This window comes from Chlamydotis macqueenii, chromosome 5 (assembly GCF_036417535.1).
Source record: "Chlamydotis macqueenii isolate bChlMac1 chromosome 5, bChlMac1.mat, whole genome shotgun sequence".
In the NCBI taxonomy this organism is placed as follows: domain Eukaryota; kingdom Metazoa; phylum Chordata; class Aves; order Otidiformes; family Otididae; genus Chlamydotis; species Chlamydotis macqueenii.
The window spans coordinates 50,389,653-50,415,217 of NC_141560.1; the positions used below are offsets into that span (position 1 = coordinate 50,389,653).

General features: G+C 46.1%; 1 protein-coding gene across 1 annotated transcript in view; it reads right to left on the bottom strand.

The window, feature by feature from the left end:
• SLC67A1 (solute carrier family 67 member 1) overlaps positions 1–25,565 on the bottom strand; it is a 63,599-nt gene that overhangs the window by 20,106 nt on the left and 17,928 nt on the right. The window contains exons 5-6 of the mRNA XM_086748820.1: positions 5,885–6,000; positions 5,437–5,547 (exon numbers count right to left, since the gene is read on the bottom strand). Of these exons, the coding sequence (XP_086604946.1) occupies positions 5,437–5,547; positions 5,885–6,000 (227 nt within the window). The remainder of the gene's footprint in view (positions 1–5,436; positions 5,548–5,884; positions 6,001–25,565) is intronic.

A 25,565-nucleotide genomic window follows, 5' to 3' on the forward strand; every position in this document is an offset into this window, starting at 1 on the left:
ATCCTGCTGGAGAGAAGAGAGCAGACATCCTTTACGGATCCTGTCCTCCCTTGTAGGATGCTCCAAGCTACAAAGACTGAGTAAACAGGGAGCTGTGGTCCTCTCTTTCCCGAAGAAAACAGAGCCCACGAGGCAACATGTGAGGGCGGAGAAGACAGCTTGTGGCCTGGCAAAGTGAGTCATGAACACCGTGGCATGCAAAGGATTTGCTGGCATTTCCCGGAAGCATAAGGACAGCAGTCCCAAATTGCTGACTAGAACACTGTGGAGGACTTGCACCCTAACAAACCAGCGCAACTCCACCGCATTCAGCAGCCTGACATCACTGCTACCAGAGAAGCATCTGCAGCAACAAGGACCTCCCTGCAAGCATCCAAATCCTTTGCCTTGAGGGACCATCACCCTCCCAAAAAGTCTTCCAGAACCCCATCAGACACTTGTTCCCCCCTTAATGGAGACAGCTGCACCCCAGCTGGCCCTGCAGCGTTGCGGGGAGGGATGGGAGGCAGGAAGGGTGCCCCGCTCTGCTACTCTCCAGATATTTGGAAAAGGGGCTGGGGAGCTGGGGCTCATGAAGATTTATGGCTTCACCACACTCCTCCGCGGAGAGCACCAGTTACTTTGAAATCGCTCTTAGCTCACGGCAGCTTAAGGTAACATGCAAATAACAGTATTTACTCACAACATCCAAACCAACCAACCGAGTTGCACGTGTTTATAAAAGGCACACGTGAAAAAATGAAAGAAAAACCACACTTCATTTCACTTGAAGGAAGATAAGATTGAAGCGGGCGCTCGCCCTTCATCCTGCTACCCTGCTACAGGTACCACCTAGGAGGGGTTCGACCTTCCTACATACCTGACGCTTCTTCCTGGTACCACACACCAGCTTCTACAGCTCCTCTCCCCTTTGAAGTCCCTCATCAAGTTAAGGTAGATTTGGGTCTTTCTCCTCCAAACGAGCTGATTTCTTTCGGAGCAGGGGGATAGGCCGTGTTAACCAGTGTTACATATTGTACGGCTTCCCTGGAGATGCAAAGGTCTCTCCTATAGATGGCTGTCCCCTCTCCTGCCTGCATGGTCACTTAAAGCTGCCTGGACAAGGGAGATCCCCCTGCTCTCTCCTCTTTCAGTGACTAAGGAGGTCTCTCCCACTGGCAATGCATTTCTTGGTGAAACCTGCAAGGCAAGCCCCAGATTGAACTCAAAAGACTTTATGCTCATTGGAACAAGCATTTCTTACAAAGATCTCAGCAGGTTCCATCCAGGTAGGCTGCAGGCCAGCTGAACACAGCCATGTAAGTAATGTACCCACCCTGTGGAGGGTTTAATGACGTGGTGTGTCTCCAGGCTCTTCTGGGGACACCAAAACCCCACACAGGAGCCATCTAGATAAGCCTCAATCTGCACTGCAAGGCTCAGGTTTTCAGCAGGGGGAAAAAAAAAAAAAAGGGAAAATAGCAAAATATATCCTCAAAATCCTTGCCTTTTGCCTTTTTGGGAGGAGGTCTAAGTAACAGATGAACTCCTTAGAAAACCTGGCACTAGAGGGATGAGTAATTAGGGTTATGCAGCAGAAGGCAGGTAAATGGTTTGCAAGATGTGATAAAGATGAGGAAAAGCACCAAGGAGACACAGGAGTACGAACTGTATTTTAAAAGAAAAAAGACATGACACTTCTAAAAGCAGCGTGTGGCTTTGGAAGGGCTTGTTCAGCAATCCTTACTGAGAGCCGGTGTGAAAAGGCGAGCACGGCCTCTGGGAGCCCATCTCAGCCCTCCTATGCTGAATTGCAAAAGTGATGGGACGGAGAGCCCCAGGGGCCACTGCAAAATCCTGCTCTGTGTATTAGAGAAAGTCCCTTTAAAAATGAGATGCAGGTGCTGAAATGATCACGTGTAAACCAGGTTCTCCAACAGGATCAGGCAGCCAAAGAGTCATAGAAGGAGCTATTTAACAGTATTTTCAAGGCCTTGGTGTTTTCCGGTCAGTAAAAGGTATGTTTTGCATTTTTATCCTCGTGTTTTATTTTCTGTCTCTTATCTACCGCAATGCAATCAGGCTCGCTTTTCCCAGCTCAGTTAAGGATGTGATTTGGCCATGCTGGAGCAGTCTGCTGCCCATCCATCCCCTGGCAGCCACCCTTCTGCAAGAGGCACAGAGCCCATGTCGCTGCTTTTATGCCTCACAGGGAGGAGGTTCCCAGCCCTGCAGCCCTCCCAGGGAGGCTCTTTCAGTCTCAAACAAGCTAATTTTAGACAACAATGAGATCTGTGAGGAACAGAAGATTTTCTTCTGTGTATATCACAAAAATGTTTACAAAGTAAATAAAGAAAGGTCTGTAATTTGGGTGATCTAATTAATTACACAGTTGCAGCCAGGAGGTGAAAGGTAAATGAGCTCATGAGGAGCTCAGCCTCCAACTGTGAGCTGCAGAGAAGTAGGTGATGGATAAACCCGTTTTCAGCTGCCATCATATGGTCAGTAACCTGAAGAGAGACCTACAAAGAGAAGTTGCTAGGATTTTAATCATGCCTCACTGTAGTGCAAGTGCTATATTTGTATCAGGAGTGCCTCAGGTGAACCCATTCCTACTCTCACTGAAATACTCCCAGCCATTTCAGTGACAGACTACCAGCCCATGTCCTGCCTTAGATCTCAGCTTCACTGTCTCCATCCTCTTTGCCTAGAACTTCCCTTGCAGTTTTGGGCAGGAGATGTTTATTTTGGTTGGGTGCACATTTTTGCTGTGTATAGGAAAAGAAGAACGCCTTCTACAACAGGAAGGAATTTGCATTTCAGCAGGGATGACTACAATAAAGTGCATCTCGCCCAGCCTTTGGAAAAAGGAGAGCGCACAGGAAATTACCGTGCAGATTGCATATGGATGTGGTCTCAGGCATTTTTTAAACAGATAAATGAATGCTACTTTAAGCTGAGAAACGAGCCAGAATCAGCAAAGAAAACCCTCTTAAAACATCATGTGAGTGTCTCATTCTGTGAAATGCTGTCATTTTATGGACACCTTTAAAAATGCAGTTTTAAAAGTTTAGTTTCATAAGGACCAAAAAGTGCATTATTAGGGCAAGCCAGCAGTCCATCGAGACTGCATCCTGTCTCCAGTGGTGGGGGTAGGACCAACTGGCATGACTGATCTCAGCCAATGACAACTACACACAAAAACAAAAACAAAAACAAAAACAAAAACAAAAACAAAAAAAATCAGAGGTCATTTACTTCCCTGCACACTGTTCTACAGCTCCAGTTGGACTTGTTCCCCCAGAGCCTTAGCAAGGAATAACAGACAAAGCTGGCCAAGCCCAGAAATGCCATCCCCTTCCGATTCAGCCACTCTCCACAGCAAAATCTACTTTCATTTGTAAATGGTATTTACAGTTTAGAAATGAGAATTTAATTTGTAAATTATGTTTCATGTTATTTAAACTTCAAGGGCTTCTCCAGACACACATGAACTGGAAAAAGATGCAAAGTATAAAAGGTAAGGTGCCCTAAATTCTCTCTCGGGATCCCCATTTGGAATGGACGTACCTTAGTTTGTTCAGATGCATGATGTGCACGTACTTTGAGGAGCACAAAATTCATCCTTGAAACCACAACCAAGAGAAACTGTACTTTTAGGTTTGACTGGGAAAAGAGCCATGAAAGCCCTCTGTGTGGAACGACAGAGAACATCACCCTGTCCTTACACCACCAGTAATAAGGCTGACATGCTGGCTTGTCTAGAGATAAGCCAGGGGGAAAGAAGCCAGCGGGTAGGCAAAATTAAAGACTATTCAGTTGTGGTGTGGTGGGTTGACCCTGACTGGACACCAGATGCCCATCAAAGCTGCTCTGTCGCTCCCCTCCTCAGCTGGCCACGGGAGAGAAAATATAACGAAAGACCTAAGGGTTGAGATAAGGGCAGGGAGAGATCACTCACCAGTTACCATCATGGGCAAGATAGACTTGAGTTGGGAAAAATTAGTTTAATTTATTACCAATCAAATCAGAGTACGATAATGAGAAAAAAAAAACCCTAATTCTTAAAACACCTTCCTCCAATCCCTCACTTCTTCCTGGGCTTAACTTTGCTCCCAATTTTTTCTCCCTCCTCCCCGTGAGCAGTGCAGGGAGACAGAGAACGGGGCATGCGGTCAGTCCATCACACTTTGTCTCTGCCGCTCCTTCCTCCTCAGGGGGAGGACTCCACACACCCTTCCCCTGCTCCAGCCTCGGGTCCCTCTCACGGGACGCAGTCTTCTACAAAATGCTTCAGCGTGGGTCCTTCCCATGGGCCACAGCCTCCTTCAGACATCCACCTGCCCTGGCTTGGTGGATGGGCTGCAGGTGGATCTCTGCTCCTCCGTGGGCCTCCATGGGCTGCAGGGGCACAGCCGGCCTCACCATGGGCTGCACCACGGGCTGCAGGGGAATCTCTGCTGGGAGCAGCATTACTCCTGCCCCTCCTTTTTCAGTGACCTTGGCATCTGCAGCTGTTCTTCTCACATATTCTCATTCCTCTCTCCAGCTGCTGTTCCACAGCAGTGTTTTTTCTTTCCCCTTCTTAACTATGTTATCTCAGAGGTGCTACCACCATCACTGATGGGCTTGGCCTTGGCCAGCGGCAGGTCCATCTTGGAGCCAGCTGGCATTGGCTCTGTCGGACCTGGGGGAAGCTTCTAGCAGCTTTTCACAGAAGCCAACCCTGTAGTCCCCCCACTACCAAAACCTTGCCATGCAAACCCAATACATGTGGCCAAGGATAGGTATAATGAGCAAACTGGGAGACATGGGCTGTGCCAGGACAGCAACTGACTCAAAGGGACCAGGGAAACATGCAGGTCTCAGATGGGTTTGAGGTAGCAGCATGTTCCTACCATGATACAAAAAAACCCGAGCAGAATATATCAAGAAGAGAAGAAGCACCACCATCAACATGCAAGGGGAGAAACATGCTGCAGCTCCCCTGCATGCAGCCACAGCCTCTTGTCCAGCAATAGTTTTTAGTTGTTGGGAAAAAGGTTAATGTAGACATACCCCTTAAAATCATTAAGTAAAATTAGGAAGGACCTCAGTGTTTCTGGCAGAGTACAGATGATTTCCCTCTGCTCTAAAGAGGTTACAGCCTAAACAGAAATGACAGACAAGAGGAAAATACATTTACAGCCACGGGGATGGAGTAGAGAGATTAAGCGATTTGCCAAAAGTAGCAGAAGCAGCCTGTGACAAGAAGTCTGTTCTACATTAAGACCCAGGATTTTGACCCTATGTTGCTGAGAGCATTTAAAAGCATCCAGCATCGAGTTAGGAGCTGAATCTTCACTGCTTCGTGATCAAAAGCAGCGTGCTTTCAGTAACTTCAGATAAGTCTGGTCTACAGTGTATGTCATCTTATTTTAAATACATCAGTAATTGCAGGTAATGGGTGAGATTTACCTACGGGAAATCCAGAAAGGACCTTGACTATGAAAACTTCCATCACTCCCGGAAACTTCATCAGGCGTAGGATTTCTTTCATGCTAAACACGCTGCCAGACTGTGATGCCCCTACAGAAGACAACATATTGATTAATACTCTATTTATAGAAGTTAGAGGCAGGAAGCAAGAAACCCTGAGACTGTCTGCTCAGGTTCACCACCGCGTTTCCGAAAAGGCACGCTCACCTTTTCTGAGATGCACGGCAAGCACTGGGCTGGAAGCCTGCAGTTCCACACAGCAAGAGTGGTCAACAGGTAGGGAATAATACTCTTCCACAAGCACAGCTTAGGCATTAAGATGTCAGCATTTCAAGGCTGGGCAACCCCAAGTCCTTTAGCAGTCCTTACAGCATGCCAATCCCCATCCCTATTCATTTGCTATTGATCAGAAAGACTAAATACTTACTGTGCTCCGTCACAGGATGGCTAGACTTCGGTTCAGCCTGCAAAGGGATCCAAACCATTGCTATCATGGTATTTATGAGATTTCCCACCAGCCCGACATATGTAGGAAAAAAAATGCTGCAAACAGAATATAATACAGATGAGTGGATAAATATCATAATCAAGGCATTTATATCTCCATCTTGCAAAGGCTTCGGCACTTGGATGGGGAACAATCCCCTTGAAGTCATAGTACATAAGGCTATAAAAGAGCTCACATCCTTTCATGGAGGCTTTGCATATGTCCTTTGTTTGAAATTTCACCAAAAGATGGCTATTGCCATCAAGATAGTTTATAATTTGTATTAATAATAGGGTATAATACCATGCTTTTAAATGTGTAAGTGTCAGAGGAAAAGAGCCTCTCTTGGTTTAATGAAGCTTAGAAATCTTCCCACAGAAAGCACAGCATCTGCTTGTTAGGATCCACCCAATCCCCAATCTAATACCCAGTTTATTCATCTAAGTATCATCTCACTCCTTGAAATTTCTCAGCAAAATCAAATGAAGTTAAGGAAAGTGAAGAAAGTACTCAAGATGATTAAGGATGGTAGAATACAGTCCAGCCTACAACTGGAACTGAAACCACCGGAGATAAAATACCACTTGAAAACGAGCCACAAAAAAATAACAAACACGATGTACAAAACCTTCTGAGGAGGTGAGTAAACAGCACTTTGATTGATGCACTTACTTTTCTCCAAAGGTGCCCAAAACCAAAACAACACCCCTTCAACTGTCCACCACAGCCCCAAATGTTGGATCTTTAACAGAAGTGGGGCCACTTCCTTAGATGTATGCACAATGAATAGCAGTTATTAACAGCAGAGGTACAATGATAAAAAGGAACAATTACGACCCAAACACAAACCACCTAAAAGTCAACAGAGTCAATAGTAAGTCCTCAATTATCACTGTCCTCCTCTTAAAAGAGAAGATTAGGAGATGATGACTCCTAGTCTTTAAGGGCATATGAGAAGATTTCAGACTCTGAAGGGCTTTAACCTTGCCAAACACAGGTGGAGCAGAGTCCAGGGCTGGGAGACTGAAACTCAGGAGAGTCTGAAAACAAAGGGAGAAGCATTTTTTTTTTATTTATTTAACAGTGAGAGCAATTATCCAGTAAACCACCCCATTAAAACTCTCCCCCACCATGGACCCCTAGTAGTTGAAGGGTTTCATAAAAATGCTTCATGTGCTTAAAACCTAACACAGGATGCAGATTTGGGGTGGGAACGCCGAGCAGAAACACCAAAGGCTGGTGTCACAGAGCACAGAAGACTAAATTACCATCATGGTGTCTTGGAGGCATTGAAATTTAAGCACCTTGGGCTTCAGCAAAGTAATGTCTGGATTTCACCAGAGAAGGCTTTGGATCTGTGCGGGTTTTTGCAGACCCAGAGGCGACTGTGCCATCCCTGCATCCCCAGCAACCTTTGCTACAAAAACAAGATGGAAAAGCGAACTGCAAGCTGTCAACCGATGCTCCCCGTGAGCCTGCTGACAAAGGACTGCTTATTGCCTGACTTCTTACTGCTCCTTTCCTTGTCAGACCACGACGTATGTTTTTCATGGAATAACCAGCAGCTCTAATTGTAAAAGCCTCAGGTTTCCTCCGTGCTAGACAAAGATGTGGTCTGAGTAATCTCTGGAGCATTATTAAAGTCCAGAGCAAGACAGCCAAGGATTGAGATGCAAACAACCAAGAAAAGCATCAAAGAGCAAATACATATACATACATACATAGAAGTATTCCCGCTAATAGCAAAGGCAAAAATCCCAGCTGAATATTTTAATTCTCATTAATTATTATTAATAACAACAAAGTCAGATAAAATCTTCCTGCAAATGGACTTAGTGCAGTAATTTAGACCTGCTGCCTTCCATCCGCCAAGCTGTTCCGCTAATTACCCTGAACCACAAAATTAGTCATTTACCGGATCGTTATTTTTTATTTTTAGTGTAGCAGATAGCCACTTTCAGATTTAAAATTATCTGCCAAACAGTTCCCAAACTACTGAAATCAGCTTTGTGGACATAAATTTTATCCAACAAATCCAGAATCTCTACTTTGCATTGCAACATAAAGTAAATTTACTAACGAATTAGAAAGGATAAAATAATCAAAATAAGTAGCTGCAGCTGGCTTAATGTTGTTGGCAGTTCCTATACTTCAAGCTTTCATTCTGATATGGAAAAAATGCATCACAAAAAATTTAATTGGACAGAAAAACTTCCTTTCCAGTCCTATTTTTTCTTGAGGTTTTCCAGAATCCCACATGCCAATGTAAATATGTTTTACTCTTCAGATCCAAGAAGAATTACAGCAAGCAATGAGGGAAGGATCCCACTACAAAACCAGTAAGCAAATGATGCACTCCTACTTCACTGCATAACTGATAATTCATTGCTGTGAAAGGGACAGGAAAACCTCGACTTTTTAAATATTTGCAAAAATCTGTGCTTGCTGTAATGGATTTGTGGCATTTTGTACGGCTGGACTCCGAAGTCAGAGAAATCCAGTAAAATATGGAGCTCAAAATTGTGTTTCCTGAAAAGCCAGAAGCATTCAAAATCATATGAAAAGCTTTTCTCTTTACCAGAGCTTTCTGTAAGTGCTTCGTCCTTTTCCACATATTAAGCATTATCATTCCTTGACAGAAAGGTGATGAAGGTACACCCTCGGGTTAGCTGCTCCACTACCATGTCCTTCGGCAGGGATGAACCCTGGGATTGGAGATAACGCATCTGTGTCCAGGAAACCACCTTTTGCATTTGTTTGTTTGCTTGTTTAAGAGACACGAAGCAAAACCAAGGGTCATAAAAATGCCATATCGACACAGCAGGTCATTAATTTTTTTTCTGATGTATCTTCATTTCTATTTTTCTGATGTTTCCATTACAACCCATGAATTATGCACGACGACACCTCCTGTGCCACCCCTCTGGTATGGCTTCAGTGGGATGCATCCTCCCACTCCTACAGTGAAGGGCAACTCTTTTACAAAGCAGCAGCATAGGGCAGCTTTCCTGACACATCGTCACCTCTGAATCCCCCATGAGGATTGGTTTGAGTCTTGGGTAGGTGAGGGACTGCACACACTGTCTTTTCCTGTTATATGAAGACATACAAATATTTACACTGTCATGTAAAGGGACACGAGTGCTAAAACCAGTGTGCATGTGCTGAATCATTATTTTTGGCAGCAGGGAAGACAAATGCCAGTGGGTTGTGCTGACAGCATTCTTGCAATGATGTTGACAGGAGACCGGAGGCCAACGCATTTGCTGGGGAACCTGATGAAGTTGCATTGATGCTGCCATATCCTCAGTTAGAGCTGCTCTGTGTCACCAGCAGTGGGGAAAACTCTACCCACACCCTTGGACACCACTGGGAGGGGAGCTACAGCCCTGTGGAAGTGGGTGGGAGTCCAGCAAGCAGCAGGAGGGCAGGGAAGGGTTTGCATCCCATAACAGCCCTGAGGAGCAGTACTTTGGCAAGAGGTACAGTGATGCTATTGCCACCAGCAGAGAAAATAGCTGGGGGTTAGCACTGATAATCCCGCTGCTGTGCTTGCTGGACCCTTTTCTGCACGCTAAGCAAGTGGAGGACCCAGGGCTAAGCTATTGCTCTTATTTCTTACTGGTCTGATGAGGAACAAGCGGTACAAATCAGAACAGCTAAGCTAAAGACAAGATATCCCGACCCCTCAGCATAGCTGAAGGCCAGGGGAAGGAACGATTGCTGGGTTGGCAGCTCCTGCTGTGCTAGACTTGGCTCGTGGGCACTCGTTTTTATTTTTTTTAATTTTTTTTTAAGATTTAAGCATGAAATCTCATCTCTGTTGAAATCAGTGGGAGCCCTTCTGTATTCAGTTTTGCCTGTTTGACCTATCAGGAGGAAGTTTCACCAGGAAGGGACATGGTGACACTATTAAGACAAATGAGGCACATTAAGCAGGTTGTTCCCGTGGGACCTTTTCCATCCTCTTCCCCTTCCTGCCCTTCCTCCCGTCCCTCCTGGCTGTCCACAAACCAGCCACGTGCAGCCAGAGCGAGCCCTGCCAAAATCAGCAGCACATATCCTGAGTGGGGCGGAAGAACAAAAGATGCGGACAAGACTAACACAATTAAATTAAAGGGAGCAAAAGGGCACAGAAGCTTCGGCAGCTGAGATCATTGTGCTGCCTCTTCCGGCTTCTTGCTGATTAATAGAGGTTAGGAGCCTTTACTATCCTGGGCTTTATGGTCAAAATAACTCAGGTAACTTTATCTGCATACTTCAGCATGTTACCTATAATTCTTTTGCTTGTCTTGCATCTGGAGAGAAAGTCCCTTGCTGACTTTCGACAGCAGCCTTCCTTGCTCCTCCCAAGGCTTTTCCGCTACCAAAGCTCCTCTCAGGCTGTCTGCTAAGACCACAGCTGCCCGCTCTTCTTCATGTTCTCAGCCTTCCCTTGAAAGAGAGGAATAAAGTGCATCACCCTGTCCCGCAGGGGACTGACATGCCCCAAGGCCCTGTTGCCAGGATGGCACAGAGCGATTGTCTGCAGAGAGCAAACAGACAAATGCGGAGGAGGACTAGTTTTTGCTAGTTTTTGCCAACGGGAGCAGCCTCAGCTTGCCCTGACTTAAACCCTTCAGAGAAATAAGAAAACATGAACAGAGGGACCTGGAGGCCAGGAGCCCATAACATTAGCCAAATGCTGCTTAACAACATAACAAAAGCCTCCTCTTTTCATTTTCCTGAGGCCATTAGGCAAGTGTAGTGGATGCATTAAAAACAGTCATTAAAAGAGTTTTAAAGGGTTTCAAAAAGTGGGATGGCCAGCCCATGGCAGACTTGCCACAGGACCCATGGTGTGGCCAGGGACAAGGCTAGCCTGTGGCCATGGATAAGGGACAAGGGGCTGACAGCTAGGATTGTCCATCTGGAAACTCCATCCTTAGTGCTGGTGGGAAAGTAGAATTGATGATGAAACCGTTAATAGTAATGTCATGGTAAACAGATTAAGCCCAAAGAAAATATTAGCATTCAAAGCCAGCTGGAGCAGGGTTGCATTTCTTCCCATCTAATGCTTAATCAGCCTCTGTATTTACTTGCAGGAAACTGTAAACCCTAATGCGCACCATGCTTCCCCGGTGAGGCGAAGCGAGGACATGCTGTACATTACTTTGCAACCCACTCCCATCAGGGTCAGTCAGTGTGAGGCAAACGAGCGCAATCAGGGTTCAGTTTCTGAATCAAGACATGAAGCAGTAGCACAGGTGACAGCAAGGGCTCCCAGAGGGTCCCCCAACCCAGCAAGTGATTTTTTTTGCAGCTCTATCCCAAGTGTCGCACACCCCTGAAGTCAAAAAGGTGGCACACGTGAAGCATCAGAAAAAATCTGGTGGAGTTTATAGCAAATGCAGCTCTTGGGAAGTAGGGCCCAGACAAACAAGTACCTGTGTGTATATATACACAGATATGCGCACAAACACACGTGCAGAGCATTTCCCAGTAGCTTTGAAGTAAAAACTTCCACAAAAAAAATAAATCCCATGAAGGTGCGTGCACCACGTGGAGATCAAGCAGCGGCACAGGAGCAGGAGAGACGCCACTGACCAGGCATTTGCAGGCAGGTCATATTTTCAGCTTGCAGATGAGGGTGTTAGAACAGGGTCCCCACTGGTACCTGCCAGCCGCAGCCACCAGGCACTGCTGAGGAGAGATGGACACTGGAGTCTCCCACTTCCACCAAGGAAGGCTAACAAACCAATACAGGACACAGTTTTGGGCTCCAGCCCAGATTCCAGTCCTTGCTCTGACCTTGCTGGGCTGCGATTGCCATCTTTGGTTTCCTGCCTGAAAAGGCTGGGACAGACCCATGAAGGTACCCAGGGGCTGCTGCCAGCCGGGAGGCTGCATTCAGGCTGTGCGTGCAGCGAGATGGTATCAATCCCGTTCTGATTAGCATTCCAGCCACAGAGCCCTGCTCTGCAAAGCCCAGGAGAAGAACGCGCGTGTGTAATTGCACAATTAAATGTTGCGTCAATACAGCAATTCTTTCAAGGAGGAAGCAGTTCCCAATGATTCCCTGAGGATTAAAGGATCAATGTGTATTTCGGCAGTGAATGGGATTGTGTTTGTTTTCTTTCTCTTTTTCTTAATAAAGTCAAAGTTGAACATGGAGAGAGCGCAAATTGTTTTTTAGTTACTCACTCCTACTTCAAAACAGCGCTGCATAAAGCCGGCATTCATAGCCGGCCCAGATTCCTTAGAGTTCTGAAAGGGCTCTCAAAATATTTCTTTGATTGCAGCCTGGCCACACTATCCACTTATCCACTCACACCCTTAGAGGGGCAGCTATGGGTGAAAAACAGCTGGTGAGTTAGAAAGAAGCTAAAAGCAAAAAACTGAGGCGAAAAAAAGAAGTCCAGGTGAAACCATGACACCAAACCAAGCTCTCCAGTAAACAGCTTTGTTTCCACAAGAAAGTGAGCGGTGGCCACCGTGTTCCTGATAACTTAGCAATACGTAAACTCGGTGCATACTTTATTGTAAATTAGTGATGGTTTCATTTAAGGAACTTTGTTTTACTGCCTTGATCATGCTTGCTGAATGTATTTCATCTTTGACTCGTTATGGTCTGGTCTATGTTTTTGAGATTCCTCCAAAAGACAAAAAAAGCATGCACAAAATTTCACCAAAGCTTCTTCAAGAAACAAACACACAAAAGCCTCAATCAAATATAGATCCACTGAGCCTCAAAAAATTTCACATATTTCATAGGACATTCATGCAAATCTACAGAGATACTCCGGCTTCCACAGCCTATGGCAAGAAACTGCACAACACAAATAAACCCAGACAGCTCAGTGCTCAGCAGGCTTCAAGGCAACTCTGTTGGTGAAGGGTGGTCAGTACCACCCATCACGTTATCTGTGCCTCTGAGAGGAAAAGAAAAAAAGCCCCGAACGTCCCTTTCCGCAGTTCCTACTGCCTGCCCTCATGGAAAAAAAACATCACACAGGCACAAACAAGCATGGCATGGGTCTTTCCCCTGGCTTTCCTACCCAAGCAAATGTCCACGTGAAAATAGTATGTGAAGCAAAGAGCACAGGTTAGTGCTACCTGAAGGTGCATTAAATCCCAAGCAGGAACAAACACAGCCTCCAAGGGATGTGTGCCTGAGAAAGATGCCCTTTTGCACTTGCTTCTTTGTGGTCAGGTGGAAGGTACTTCACAAGAGGTAGGACAAATCGCCTGGGATAAATGGTCCATATTTCACTGTAGTCCCTCAGGTGGGGCTCTTTTGGTTGCAATTTTCCCATTATTTCACTGGGACCTGGGGCTTCTCTAGAGACAGATACCCACCTCCGCCCATGCATCAGCAGGAAAAGGAGGGTGTTCACTGCCCTGATGCAGCTGGAAATCATGACCAGGATGTCCTTTTTGCCACATATGTTTTAGATTACTTTCGGAGCAGCAGAAGTGGGCTACTGCTGCTTTGGGGAGAACAGGAGGCTCTTTTTCACTCTGGTGAACTTGAGATCATTGCAGGCTGTCCGAGGAGGTGGTGAGACTTCGCATCCCCACCCTCCACACAGCCCCTCACAGAGTGAGAATGAGTCACTTGCAGACAAGTGTTCATTCAATTGCTTATTTCTAGTGGCAGCCACATCTGGAAAATTTGGGTGGTGGGAAAGGAAAAAATGATTAAGGGGGTATGGGCATCCTGCATCACTCTTTTCCATCAGAACTGGGTGAGGGAGGGACACTAAAGACTGGCACTGTTGCATTAGCAGGGCAAGAAGCCAGGGGTGCAATGGCAGAGGCACAGCAGACCCACTGTGCGCTGGGTACACCAGGCACCAGACGGGGCCAGGAGTTCACACCCATCCCCAAAGTTGCTGCAGCTACCTGTAGCTTCACTTCCCTTAAGGGACATTCGCTCCTGTATGTGTCACCGATGCAGCACACAGCACAAGGAGGGGTGCTGGTGGGACTTGACACTCAATGTTGCAGAAAAAAAAACACTTTAGGTCAGTGCAGGGCTTCCTCCACAGGGAAAATCCTCCTTTGGCAGAGCTCCCTCTGTAAGCGGTGCTCTGTGTGAATGGATAAGGCCAGCTGTCCATCAGAGGCTCTGCAGCAACAAAGCTATCCATCCCTCGCGAGCGCCTGCTGCAGAGAAAATCCCAGCAATGAAAAGCAGCTCGAACCAACTGGCCCCTGCCGCAGCCCCAGCTCAAGCACGGCAGATCCCGCTGCTGGGGCGCGAAGGGGACGGTTGTGGCAGGACGCTAATTCCCAGGCAGCTGGAGCAGCCTGTCTGCGCCAGCCCATCCTGCTGCCTGATCCAAGGCAGCGCTCTTCCAAGGAACTCAGCTAATTGCCGGAAGAGGCATATCAGTTACGCTTCAGTAAGAGGTGGGCGGATTTGCATGCTTTGCCTGTAACCCGCCACTAATTTATAGTATCATTTATTCTCGCATGCTTTTTTTCTAATGAAACATTATTTCAAAATACTGCACTTTGCTAATTCAAAGCTTGCACTTGTATGTGTGATTATTGCTCTTCCCTATTGCACAGCGTAGACAGTCCCACTGGCACCTCTGTGCACTGAACACCTGCACATTTACATGCATTTATAAAACTTGGGGGAATAAGCTGCAGTCCTCAAAAGATTTTGGCCAGCTAGCGGGCTAAGGCATTGCTTGCCTCACACTCTGCAGTATCACCCTGTAAGTCTAGAAATGGAGGGGTCTAGACAAGGACCAGGTATGAGCTGCACTCCCCTAACGGGGGCTTGCAACATCTGGCTTTGGTCCCAGCAACGCTAATACTGGATGAGCTGGAGCAGGTCAAGATAGGCATCAGAGAGTAGGTGTAAGCGGTCAGTTCTCACAACAGAGGCATCCCACCAGTGAGGCCAGGACATGCGCTGCTTGATCTATCTGTGAACAATCTGGAGCAGCAATGGGGTAAGAAAGTTTGCTGAGGACACGCAACTAAAAGAGTACGAGGAAAAAGAGCAGCCAGTGGGGGATTGCATACGGCCCTGACAGGGCTGAGGGATTGGGCAATGACACAGCAGCTGAAAGTCAGTGCAGATTGAATTTAAAGTGGTGCACACAGGGAAAAATCTTAAATTCACATATGAACTGCCTATTATTACTCAGGAGTGAGACCTTTGGACTATCATAGACTGTTCCACAAAACCATCACCTCAGTGCTCAGCTAATCAAATGTTAGGGATTACCATGAAAGAAACAGCAAGTAAACAGAGAAAAGAACCTCATTAGACCACTGTATAAACTCCTGGTTCACCAGCACTTTGAATAGTGTGTGCAATCCTGGTCTCCTCCTCTCAAAAAGGTATCTAAGAAGTGGGACAGGCTCAGAGGATGACAACTGGTTTCATGCCTTTGGAAGCCGAGAGCCTTCACCTCGGGAAGGAGATGTCCAAGGGACATCTCATAATGGTTCATAAGTTTGTGAGAGACTTGGAGCAGAGGGTTAGGAAGTGACTGACATGGTAATTTCCACCACAAGAACTGAGAAGCACCAAATGAAGCTGTCGGAGACTGGTTCAAAACAAGAGAAAGGCCCAACTCTTCCCACAACATGTAGAAGGTTGGCGGAGTTGTTTGCTACTGGTGTTGTGGAAGCAAAAGGTTTAGACAGGTACGAGTAGAAACTGGAAAAGAACTTGGAAGAATGATCCACTGAAAGTTACTAAAGAGTCATGAACCACATTCATTCATGTCAGGAAATCCCCTGAGTTGAAAATAGTTGGAGGCTGGAAAAGTAATTGGTGACGTATTATGCAAGTTTGTTCCACTCTTTCTCTTCCCTAGGCTTCTTACTGTGATTTTCATTGGAGAAAGGATAGCAGATCACACTGAGATGCAAGTGCAATTTCCTCCTCTGCAGCAGGGATCAAAACTGTGTCTCCCACCGCCATCTCACAGACCAGACGGGCTCATTTTTGCACATTGCCTGGAGAATGTGGCTTTTTTTCCCCCACAATCCTTAAGCATTCCAGATAATAAATAAGAAAAAACCACAACTGTCACTTTGTGCTTGGGACATGCAGTTAGGAAAAGGTAATGATACATTTCAGCCCAAGAAATGTTCATGTATATTCTAAAGTGACTCTTTAACATAACACAAAGATGCAATCCCTCATCTCTTAAACATGGATTTTTCCCAGTCTTTTTCTTGGATACTCCAACCATACAACGTAATAATAGCTTTTTGGGGTTCCTCCCACGTTCTTTTCTTCTTCATGGTAGAGGTTTGTTCCCTAACGGGTGGCAAAGCATTTAAGTCGGTTTTTTTTTTAATTAAACAACAAAAACTGCTCTTCCAAGCTCAGAATGTGGTAAATTATTAAAACGTTCAGTTTGGGTGTGTCACTGGGTAAGGACTCCCGCGCACAAACTGGTTAGAAGGTGAGCAGTGCTTGCTAGACTACCCAGTGACTCACCACCAAACACATCGTTAATCATATGTTACAGCATGTCTGACTTCATAGACTACTGTAGGTGGTGTGAAATAATCTTTGAATGAGTTCAAGTTTTTTCTAGCTTTTATGAGGTTACAGAGCTTCAGACTCCAAAAAAAACTCAGCTGCGCAGGAAGCTGTTGAGGATTTGCTATAGTAACCTGGGCTGCACTCCCAGCATGTCAGGTCTCGGCTCACAGTGGTGGCTTTGGGGGATCTGCAAGTTTGGCATCGGCTGGAGTTGTTACCTCTCACCAATCGTGATGCACTCGCTTACTCAGAGCTGGCTCAAAGCAACACGTGGGCAGAGATGAATTTTGTTGCCCAAGGATGAGGGGTGGGGTCTGGGTAGTTCCTGTGAGGGGAAGGGGTAGGATTTGGCTGGGAAAGAAAGCATGAAGAGAGCTCTGGCAAGCCCAGACTGCTGCCTTTGCTGGCACTAAGGAGACAGGTAGTGACTGCTGCTCCCGAAAGGACCTCTCCCACCTTCCAAAACCAGACACAGACACCAGATGCTCTGGCTTTCCTCAATGAACCTGCTTTCTTGCCACTCTGGCACAGGCAAGTAGACGACAGGACTGTCACCAGACCATCCAATGCCACAGGCAGCTACCTATTTTGCCAATGCTTGGAGGTGTCCCAGCACTGGCCCACCAAAGCTCTTCCTCTGCCAGTCCCTTTTGCAGGGAGGGCACTGGTGAGGCTACTGCAATGATCCAAGAGAGGAATCCCTGTGTCACGCAAAAGGAAGGGCTCCCTCCACACCCAAAGGCTAACAAGGTAAATAGCGAACTCATTGACACAAATTTCATCTCTCACCAGGATCACGCTCAGGTGAATGACATTTTTAAGCTACGTAATCCCTGGCAAAACATGTTACTTCTTTACCTTGAGGTAACTAACTGTAAATGCAGTGTCCTACCAGAGGTACAGCACAGACTGATCTTACCTTGCAACAAGTAGTGGCAGCCAACACCTCCTACCTTGGGGTGTGAAAAATCTTGCCATGCTACATTAAGAGCTCCAGTGCCTTTTGTCTAGTAAGACCTTTTGATTTAATAGGTCACATTAGGGCTAATTTTGTACAGAAAGCAATGTTGGAATGCTAATACCCAAAAGTCACAAACGAAACATTTCACACATCAGGTGGAAGACTTTCCAGCACTCTGCTCCAACCTCTTCAGTTGCACAACAGGCCCCTTGAGAACAACCCTCTCTCCAGCAAAGACAGAGCCCTAGGGCTGTGGTGCAGTGACTTCATTTCATGAAGAGTTTGAGCCCAGAAGGAGGTACCTGCATGAGAAGAGCGAGTCACATCATTTCAATAATGGGCAAAACCATTAATTAAAGGTGAACAGTTTGCGTGTTTGGGCAGGCTTCATACACTCAAACCAAAAGTGGTCTCACTGTTACTGAGCTCCCCCAATTAAGTATTTTGTTTCCCTCATCCCATAATGACAACGGTTTCTGCATGTTAAAAATATTCAGAAAGAAGGCTGTTCTGTATTTCATATTCGCAAATCGTAGTAGTTTTCTCCCCTACAAGGTTGCAGGACAAACACGAGCCAAGGAACAACTAAGAAACTTTGCACTGAATGATGTATTTTCAACTACTTTGTGTAGCATAGTAGAAAATAATTATTTGGGTTGAAAAGCACATTCAATATTAACTGAAGTTGCTTGCACTTTTTGGAGCAATGAATCAAGAACAGATTTAACGTACTTTGTACCAGTCAAATGTAATTGCAGGGTCTTCTACGCATCTTGCATATTTCAGTGGATTCCAGCATTGCCAAAGCCCTGAACGAGAACATCCCTTACCTGCAGACCTAGTGGAGCAGTTGCATTTTAAGCTCTGCCTAACATACCTTTGCTCTCCGTTGAGGCGCTCCCCTTAGGGAGAAAAAGCACTTCGTTTGCTCTCCGCACCACGTTTCATCTTGGCCCCACTACTGAGACCACCTACAGGGATGCCAGTTACTATCAGCTGCATTATGCTGAAATGCTGTTTACGGGAGCGCTCGGTGGGAACCACATCTTAGGCAGCCTCATGAGCAGCCTCTCCACCCAGCCACACGCTTACGGCAGAAGCCTGCTCCATTCACCACCGAACGACGGCAACTGCAAGCTACCTGACAGACTTGCAAGGAAAATTGCAAGTGGAGTGTTTACTGTATTTTTTTTATTGTGTTTAATTGCAAATTAGCAGCTGGAAACAAGGAGGGGTGAGCAGCATGTGAGCAGCCAGCTGCTTGCAGAGGAGTTTGGAAACCTCCGATTATATATTTCTGCAGCTTCAATGAGCGAAGCACTGGCCCGCTGCACACTTGAGGTTTGCTGTACCTAGAAGACTTGCATTTCAAGCCAACTGGTGTTGCAAGAGCCAGAGGCCACATGCTTCTTTGGCAGGACATCTTAGGGCACACCCGTATTGTACAGGGGGAGATGTTACAACCAGGTAAGTCAAGGCAGCAATGGGCCATGTTCTTTAGTGGCTGGCAGCGACAATGATTTTACACTGGTGCTTTTGATGTCCTGGAGCCTTGCAGAAGCTGGCTGCTTTCAGTGCATTAAATGTATTTGCATAAACAGACAAGCTGGTTGATGAGGAAATTAATTACCTTTTGAGGTGACTAGTGGGTTGTTGTTTTTTTTTTTTTATTTTCAGTGCACAATGAAAAAGAACTGTGTGTTTTCGTTTCACTTCAATTTTCTTTTCAGGAGGGGAAAACCATGAAAACATGGACTTCAAAGTGCCGCCAAGACTGTTTGGTGTACATCTGTACAGCACCAGGAAAATACTGGCATGTCCAAAGTACAAGGATTTCCAGACCTAGATCCGCATCAGTCCTTGTAATAGTCCTTAACTAAAGTTTTCCTTTCTTACATACAGAGACAGACCTGATAGCAGTAGCAGCTGAAAAACTCACCCTTTAAATCTCACAACTTATCTTCATAACATCCCCATATGGGTGTTGGTGGTGCAAACACTCTACATGCTCTCACAGGGAAATGAAGCACAGAAAACCTAAGTGCCCCGGTAAGGTCCCGTAAAGATCAAAAAAAGCCTTAAAAACACAGGTCTCTCACATTCAAGTTTAGTGCTCAGATCAGTGGACCACACTTTTCCTTCTCTTTCTTTCCCTGAATCCCCTAAAAGCCTTTTCTGCTGCCTTGGCCACAATACTGATGCAATGGGAACCCACAACTTGCTGTGTCTTGCAGCACCCTAACAATGCAACACCAGCACTGTGTATTACAGTAACATCAATGGGAAAAGGACGTATATGTAGATTTCAGAAATGTGTGACATCCCTATCACTGTTTCAAGAATTCCTCCCAAGGAGCCTTGCCATCGTGCACCAGTGTTGGCTGGCCCAGCTCCATGGAAACCAGCTGCCCCAGAAACAGGCTTTGCCCCGGGGACACATCCTGGAGCCCTGACTCAATTAAAGCACAAATTTGAGTCAGTGGAAACTTGTCTGAGGAAGGACTGAGTAAAAACCACAGGGTCAAAGTAAAACAAGCCATGTGGACTCCGAGGAATCAGTGAGAAATGCTGCAATCCCAGCTGCTCTGGGGGCATCATGGAAAAGGAGCTGGAAAAAATCAACCAGGGGCATAATGGAAAAGATGCAAAGTCCATAAGAGCTGAAAATGGTTTACAGGATCAGATTCAACATCAGCAGCATAGATACAACGGCTGCGAAAACCCATCACAATGGCAGCACCCAGTACAGAGAGCCCGGCCATGTAACAGCATACAGATTAGCAGCAGGAAAGGACTTGAAATTAATTTCTCTTTAGTAAGTCTTCCGCTAGCAGCAGTTGCGGAAAAAAAGACAGTATGGATTCAGCACCAACACCTTTATCTTTAATCCTTGCTTCAAACCAAGGCTAGAAGTTAAACTAGACTCAAAGGCAATTTTTTACTAAATGACACAAACTAAGCACAACTTATCGTGATTACAGATACAGCCTGTATTTCAACTGCAACTGACAATGAGATTTCCTAAAAGCAAAACACCACAGCATTTGAAGGCTTTAAGGATGTTCTTCTTGGGTTGCTTTAAGTCTGGTTAATATTTGCCTTTAATTTCTTCCACAGACCTATTTCTCGTAAAAATCCAAACACGATGAAAAAAGAAAAGGGAGTACTGAAAGATCACTAAACATGTGGAAAAAATTATCCCAGAGGGAATATGAAAGCCATCTGCCTGAGACTCACTCTGCACTCATCCTGCAGACATGACAGCAAGAGATTGATGCTCTGGTGGCAAACACAAATAAAGTGTCGAACCCTGGTCTTGGCTGGCATCAAAAGAAACCACACATTCAGCCGTCCAGAGCTCATTTAGCTAAGAGCATATTAGTCCCTAGGCTAGCCAAGACTTTATTGGTTGGAAAATCCCAATCATGAGTGCTAGCTGCAAGGGGAAGAAAAAAAAAAAAAGAAGAAACGGGGAAAGATCGGGTAGGACAAGCCTGAACATGTTCAGTTTGTTCTTCCTATGTTACAATTATATCCTCATTCCTCAGAGCAAAAGGCAGTTCAAAGAGACAATAAAGCCTTTTTAGTCTTGCGCTTTGCAGGAACGTCACTGAAACGGAACTGAAGTGGTTCCCAGAGATAAGGCAACAAAAGAAATGAAACCCTTCCCTACAGCTACCCTTCAGTAAAATATTAGCAGAGAAATAGAGGCACCCCTTCACATGTAACTTTGGCATTCATCTGAGGAAATAGGACTTACCTTAGTGGTTTCAAACTGAGATGAATTTAGTATACTGCTCCTCAAATCTGCAGCTGCTTCCTCCCTTTGCGTTACAGGAATATGAGCCCCTATGGCTCGTACTAACTTTATGTTATGGGATAGATAGTATTTTATTGTCAGGAAATGTGACTCTCTCTTGGGGGACAAGTTAATCAATGCTTCATTGTAAGTCCCAAGAAATTTGGGCTGAAGCACTGTAGACCACAGGATGGGCTCGGAGCGTGCAAAGCTTGAGGGACCAGTTAGAGTAGCCACCAAACAGCAGGTTTTGACCGTTTTTCTTTAACCTCCTCATTTGGGCACAAAAGACATAGGCCAACGGAAGGTCAGCCTAATGTGACAAAGAAAATAAATAGAGCTGAAAGGCAGGGCATGGAGCATGCTCGGGATGGACCTCGGAGGTCTCCGAGGACGCACCCACCACATCCTATCTCCCTCCCAAACCAAATCAAGCAAAACTGAAGGCGCAGGGCATAATGATGCCACAGCGAATAATTAAGTGGCAAGGTCAAAATAATTGGATTTGCAACTAAAAACACGAGACGCTAAACAGCCCTAGACAATGAAATATGTAACAGCTGCAATCCTAGACATGGATGGGACAGGCAGAAATAAAAGGTCCCATCATCTATTACAAAACCTCCCAGAAACCATCAAGCACTTAAGTTGAAAGCTTACTATAAAGTGACATAGTAGGGGTTTTTTTTTTTAATTATTTTTCAATCTAGTTCACCAAGACTAAAATTTTATAGAGTATGAAAATTTCCCTGCTCTTCACCCCAGCTTTGGTGTCTCATTGCCGATGTACATTTGTGTAACAGTAACAAACTTCAACTCGGCACAGAATAGACACCTTTTCTAACCATAACTGGCCTGCATGAGAGAACTTAATCACCCAACTGGAAAGCCATAAATACTTCAGACTGACTCCGTTTGGATGAGCTGGATTTTTTTCCTGCCTTTCACTGCGTCAGGGAATTTCTTTCCACCCTACAGCTCTTCGGAAAGGGGCACATGGCCGAAGAAGTCAGCGGTCATGAATAATCAGGGAGGGACTTCTCCAGAACAAGGCATTAATGTGAAAAAGTCTTTCTTCTGGGGCGATATTTGCATGACCGAGGGATGACATAATAAGTCCGCAAACAAAAAAGGCTTTATACCCCCATGGTGGCTTTTGGAGCCTCTCTGCACTGGCTTGGTGCTTTCCTTCTGTGCAGAAGCCTTGCATTTTGGGGGCAGGAATTTAAGCCCCATCTGCACCAGGCCAATTGCCGTCTCTGCAGCCATGGCTTTATCTCATTCTTTCCAGCAAACGCAATTCTACAACCCACATTAACAATGCTATTTTACCGGGCATGACATTTTGCTGCAGTACTGAAGGGATTTATTTCTGCTTTGGGATGGGGGGTTAAGGGCCAGACAGAGCCCAGGGAGACAAACCTGTTTGGGTAGGAGCTCCATCGGCGTATGGCTGGAGGCAAGGCCAGTGCCTGGACACAAGTGTACAGCAACAGAGTAGAAAAAAAAGTTGCAAATGATATTGCCAGACACTGAAAAAGCAGCAGTATGCCAAGATGCTCCCCCCACAAAAAACCAACCAAACAAAAACCGACTAGGCCCATGTTAGACACCTGGGAGCTGTTGAAAGAGCCAAATTGAAAAGGGGCTGCTGAAGTGCAGCCAGAGGAGTTGCATGCCAGGACGCATCCTTGTGAAGGCAGCCCAAGCGCAGCGGGTACAACCAGGGCACCGAACTGGAGCTGGAAACCCAGCCAGGGTGCAAAAGCACAGCAGAGATGCTCAGACTGAGGCAGAACTAATGTTTCACCTTCCATCATGGGCAGTGTGCCAGATGTGGACCTCTGCTGAGAGTTAACTGAAATGCATTTGAAACTCTGGACAAAACCCTTTATTTTGCAGGTCGTTTGTTTTTAAGGAGAGGGCTGAGCAATGATCCGAGGAGGCAGAATCAGGTAGTTCAGATCCTTGCAGTGAAGTGTCCAGGGGACTTTCAGAGCTCTGAAGCAGGCCTTACAGGAATGATGGATGCTGGACCAAGCCCAGCCTCCCAAGCCTAAGGGGATTTGCTTACGACACCGGGAGCGGGGAAACCGTTTCTCACCAGCATAGGAAGTCAAGTGCTTGGCAACAAGGGAGGCAGCTCTCCCACAACTCCGGTTATGCAAACAGCTGCCTTCTGCTGGGTTTCAACATGCTCCGCTGCTCCAAAAATAATTTCCTGCTTGATTTGATACCATTAGCAGGAGCACAGAGTGCAGCATGAATGGTCATGCTGCTTTATGCTGGATTCAGCTAGCCACCGGTTTCTAGCAAAAGCCCCAATTTCTTTTTTTGGCAGAGGGGCACAATTACGCAGGAGGAAAAGGTAAGCAGGGTGACGGCGTAATCCTTCTCTTCTTCCTCCACAAAGGGTTTTGACGCAAGCCTGGATGAAAGCACTTGCCACCTTCGTCCTTGCAGGCCTCTTTCCAGAGCTGAGATTTCCCAGCCCTTACAGCTCGTAACACTTATGGCATATAACCAGCATTCAGCAGCCAAGCAGGAATCAATGCCAGCACAAAGTTCAACGACAAAGTCACTGCTTGCTGGGCGATCAGGAGCTGTGCCGGTCCTGGACAGAGTTGCTGGAGGGAGTTCCTCTGTGGCATGAGCACCCCAAAGCTAATATCACATCTTCTTTCACTCCCCACTGGATGTCTTTGTGTCCCTTTTGGGGGCTTGCTGGCATAATCCCAGTCCAGCCCAGTGCTCTGGGAACAGTAGAACTTTCTGTTCCTAGCTGGACTGGAATTTGGATAGCAAATTTTGCCCTAAGGTGCATCTGATTTCCTGTTCCCTATTCCCAGCCCAAGCATCTGCATGCCCCTTCCCAAGGGCCTACCTTGGGGGGACTCCTCCAGGGGCCTTCACCAACAGTGCTATGGAAACCTCAAGAAGTACAGAAAGTTAAAGATGCCCAAAGCCCAGCATATCATCATCACACTCCATAGCCTGTGGACCACTAACCCTCCCAACTCATGGCCTTACACAGAGGTTATCTGGTTCAAGTAATGTTCAGCAAAAAAAAATGAAGCAGCAACATAAAACTCAGCATCACCCAGTAAAACAACAGCTGTAAAGTGGGATTCAGAAGCTGATAGCATGTCCACAAAATCAGCATATTTTAAGGCAGTACAGAGTGCACACTGGTGTGAAGGGGGACTCCCTAGCAGAGTCTGAAGGTCTCTTTTAGCATCTGAGGAAGCCCTGTGGGGTTTTCCAACACTACCTGGCTCAAAAGAAGAAATCCTTGACAGTATCAGCCAAGTGATTTTGTGCTGCCTTTCTCCTCCTCCTATACTTTGAAAACAAAGTTGTGCAATGGGACTCACCTATGCTTGTATGTTTTAAGCCCAAAGACACCATGAGGGACCATTTCATCTGATCCACACCACACAGGCCTTACCAATCTTTTCTTTCCACAATCATTCTTTGAGGCACAAAGTAGGTTATGAAAGACACCCCTCAGTCATGATTAAAAGAGTATAAGAGGTGATGAACCCACCACTGCTTTTTGAGGAGCCTGGACAGAAACTAACCTTGGAAGGTAAAGCCATGAAGAGAGAGAAAAGGTCCAATCAGCAGGCCTGCACAGGGCATAACTCTAGGATGAAACCTGCAGCTTCCATACATGAGGCAAAATATCATCTGAGTTGACCCAAATACCAGATGGGTCCCCTCCTGTCACCATCACAATGAAAGGCAATAACCCTCTGGAGAAGGTGGCCCCTCAGCTGCTGGAGGACCTGAGCTGGGCAGGAGGACAGGACTGGTGGGAAGAGTGCGCAAGCCAGTTTCCATGCTCAACTGACCCATGCCTGCAGCTGCTGCTGCTCCCACAGCCAGAGGGAGCGCAGATAAGCAGCAGTTCAGCTTTTCCAGACATAGCACAATTCCTGTTTACAGCCTCTGGGCTAGACTTTTCAAAAGAAGGAGCTAGGTGTCTATTCTTGCAGGAAACCAGGTGTGTAAACAGTTCAACTAATATACCCAGCAAACTGTGCTTTAGCACAGTGAAGAGGGCTAGTGGAGACAAGCCAAGAGCACAGGAGCTGAGGAAGGAAAATACTTTTAAAGAATACGCCTAATTAGAGATGGGCCTTGGCCAAAAGTTCGTATTTGAACACCTGGAATAGCCGTGGGGAGCAGAATTGTAACCTGAACCCAGATCCATATTTTGTAACTCGCTCCTCTCCCAAATGAACTGAAACCGAGCCCCAGACCCAACCATCACACAGTCTGAGCTGCAGGTCTCCAACAGCCAAAGCCTAGAGATCTGGCTTTCTATTCCCAACCGGGCTTTGGCCAAGCCATT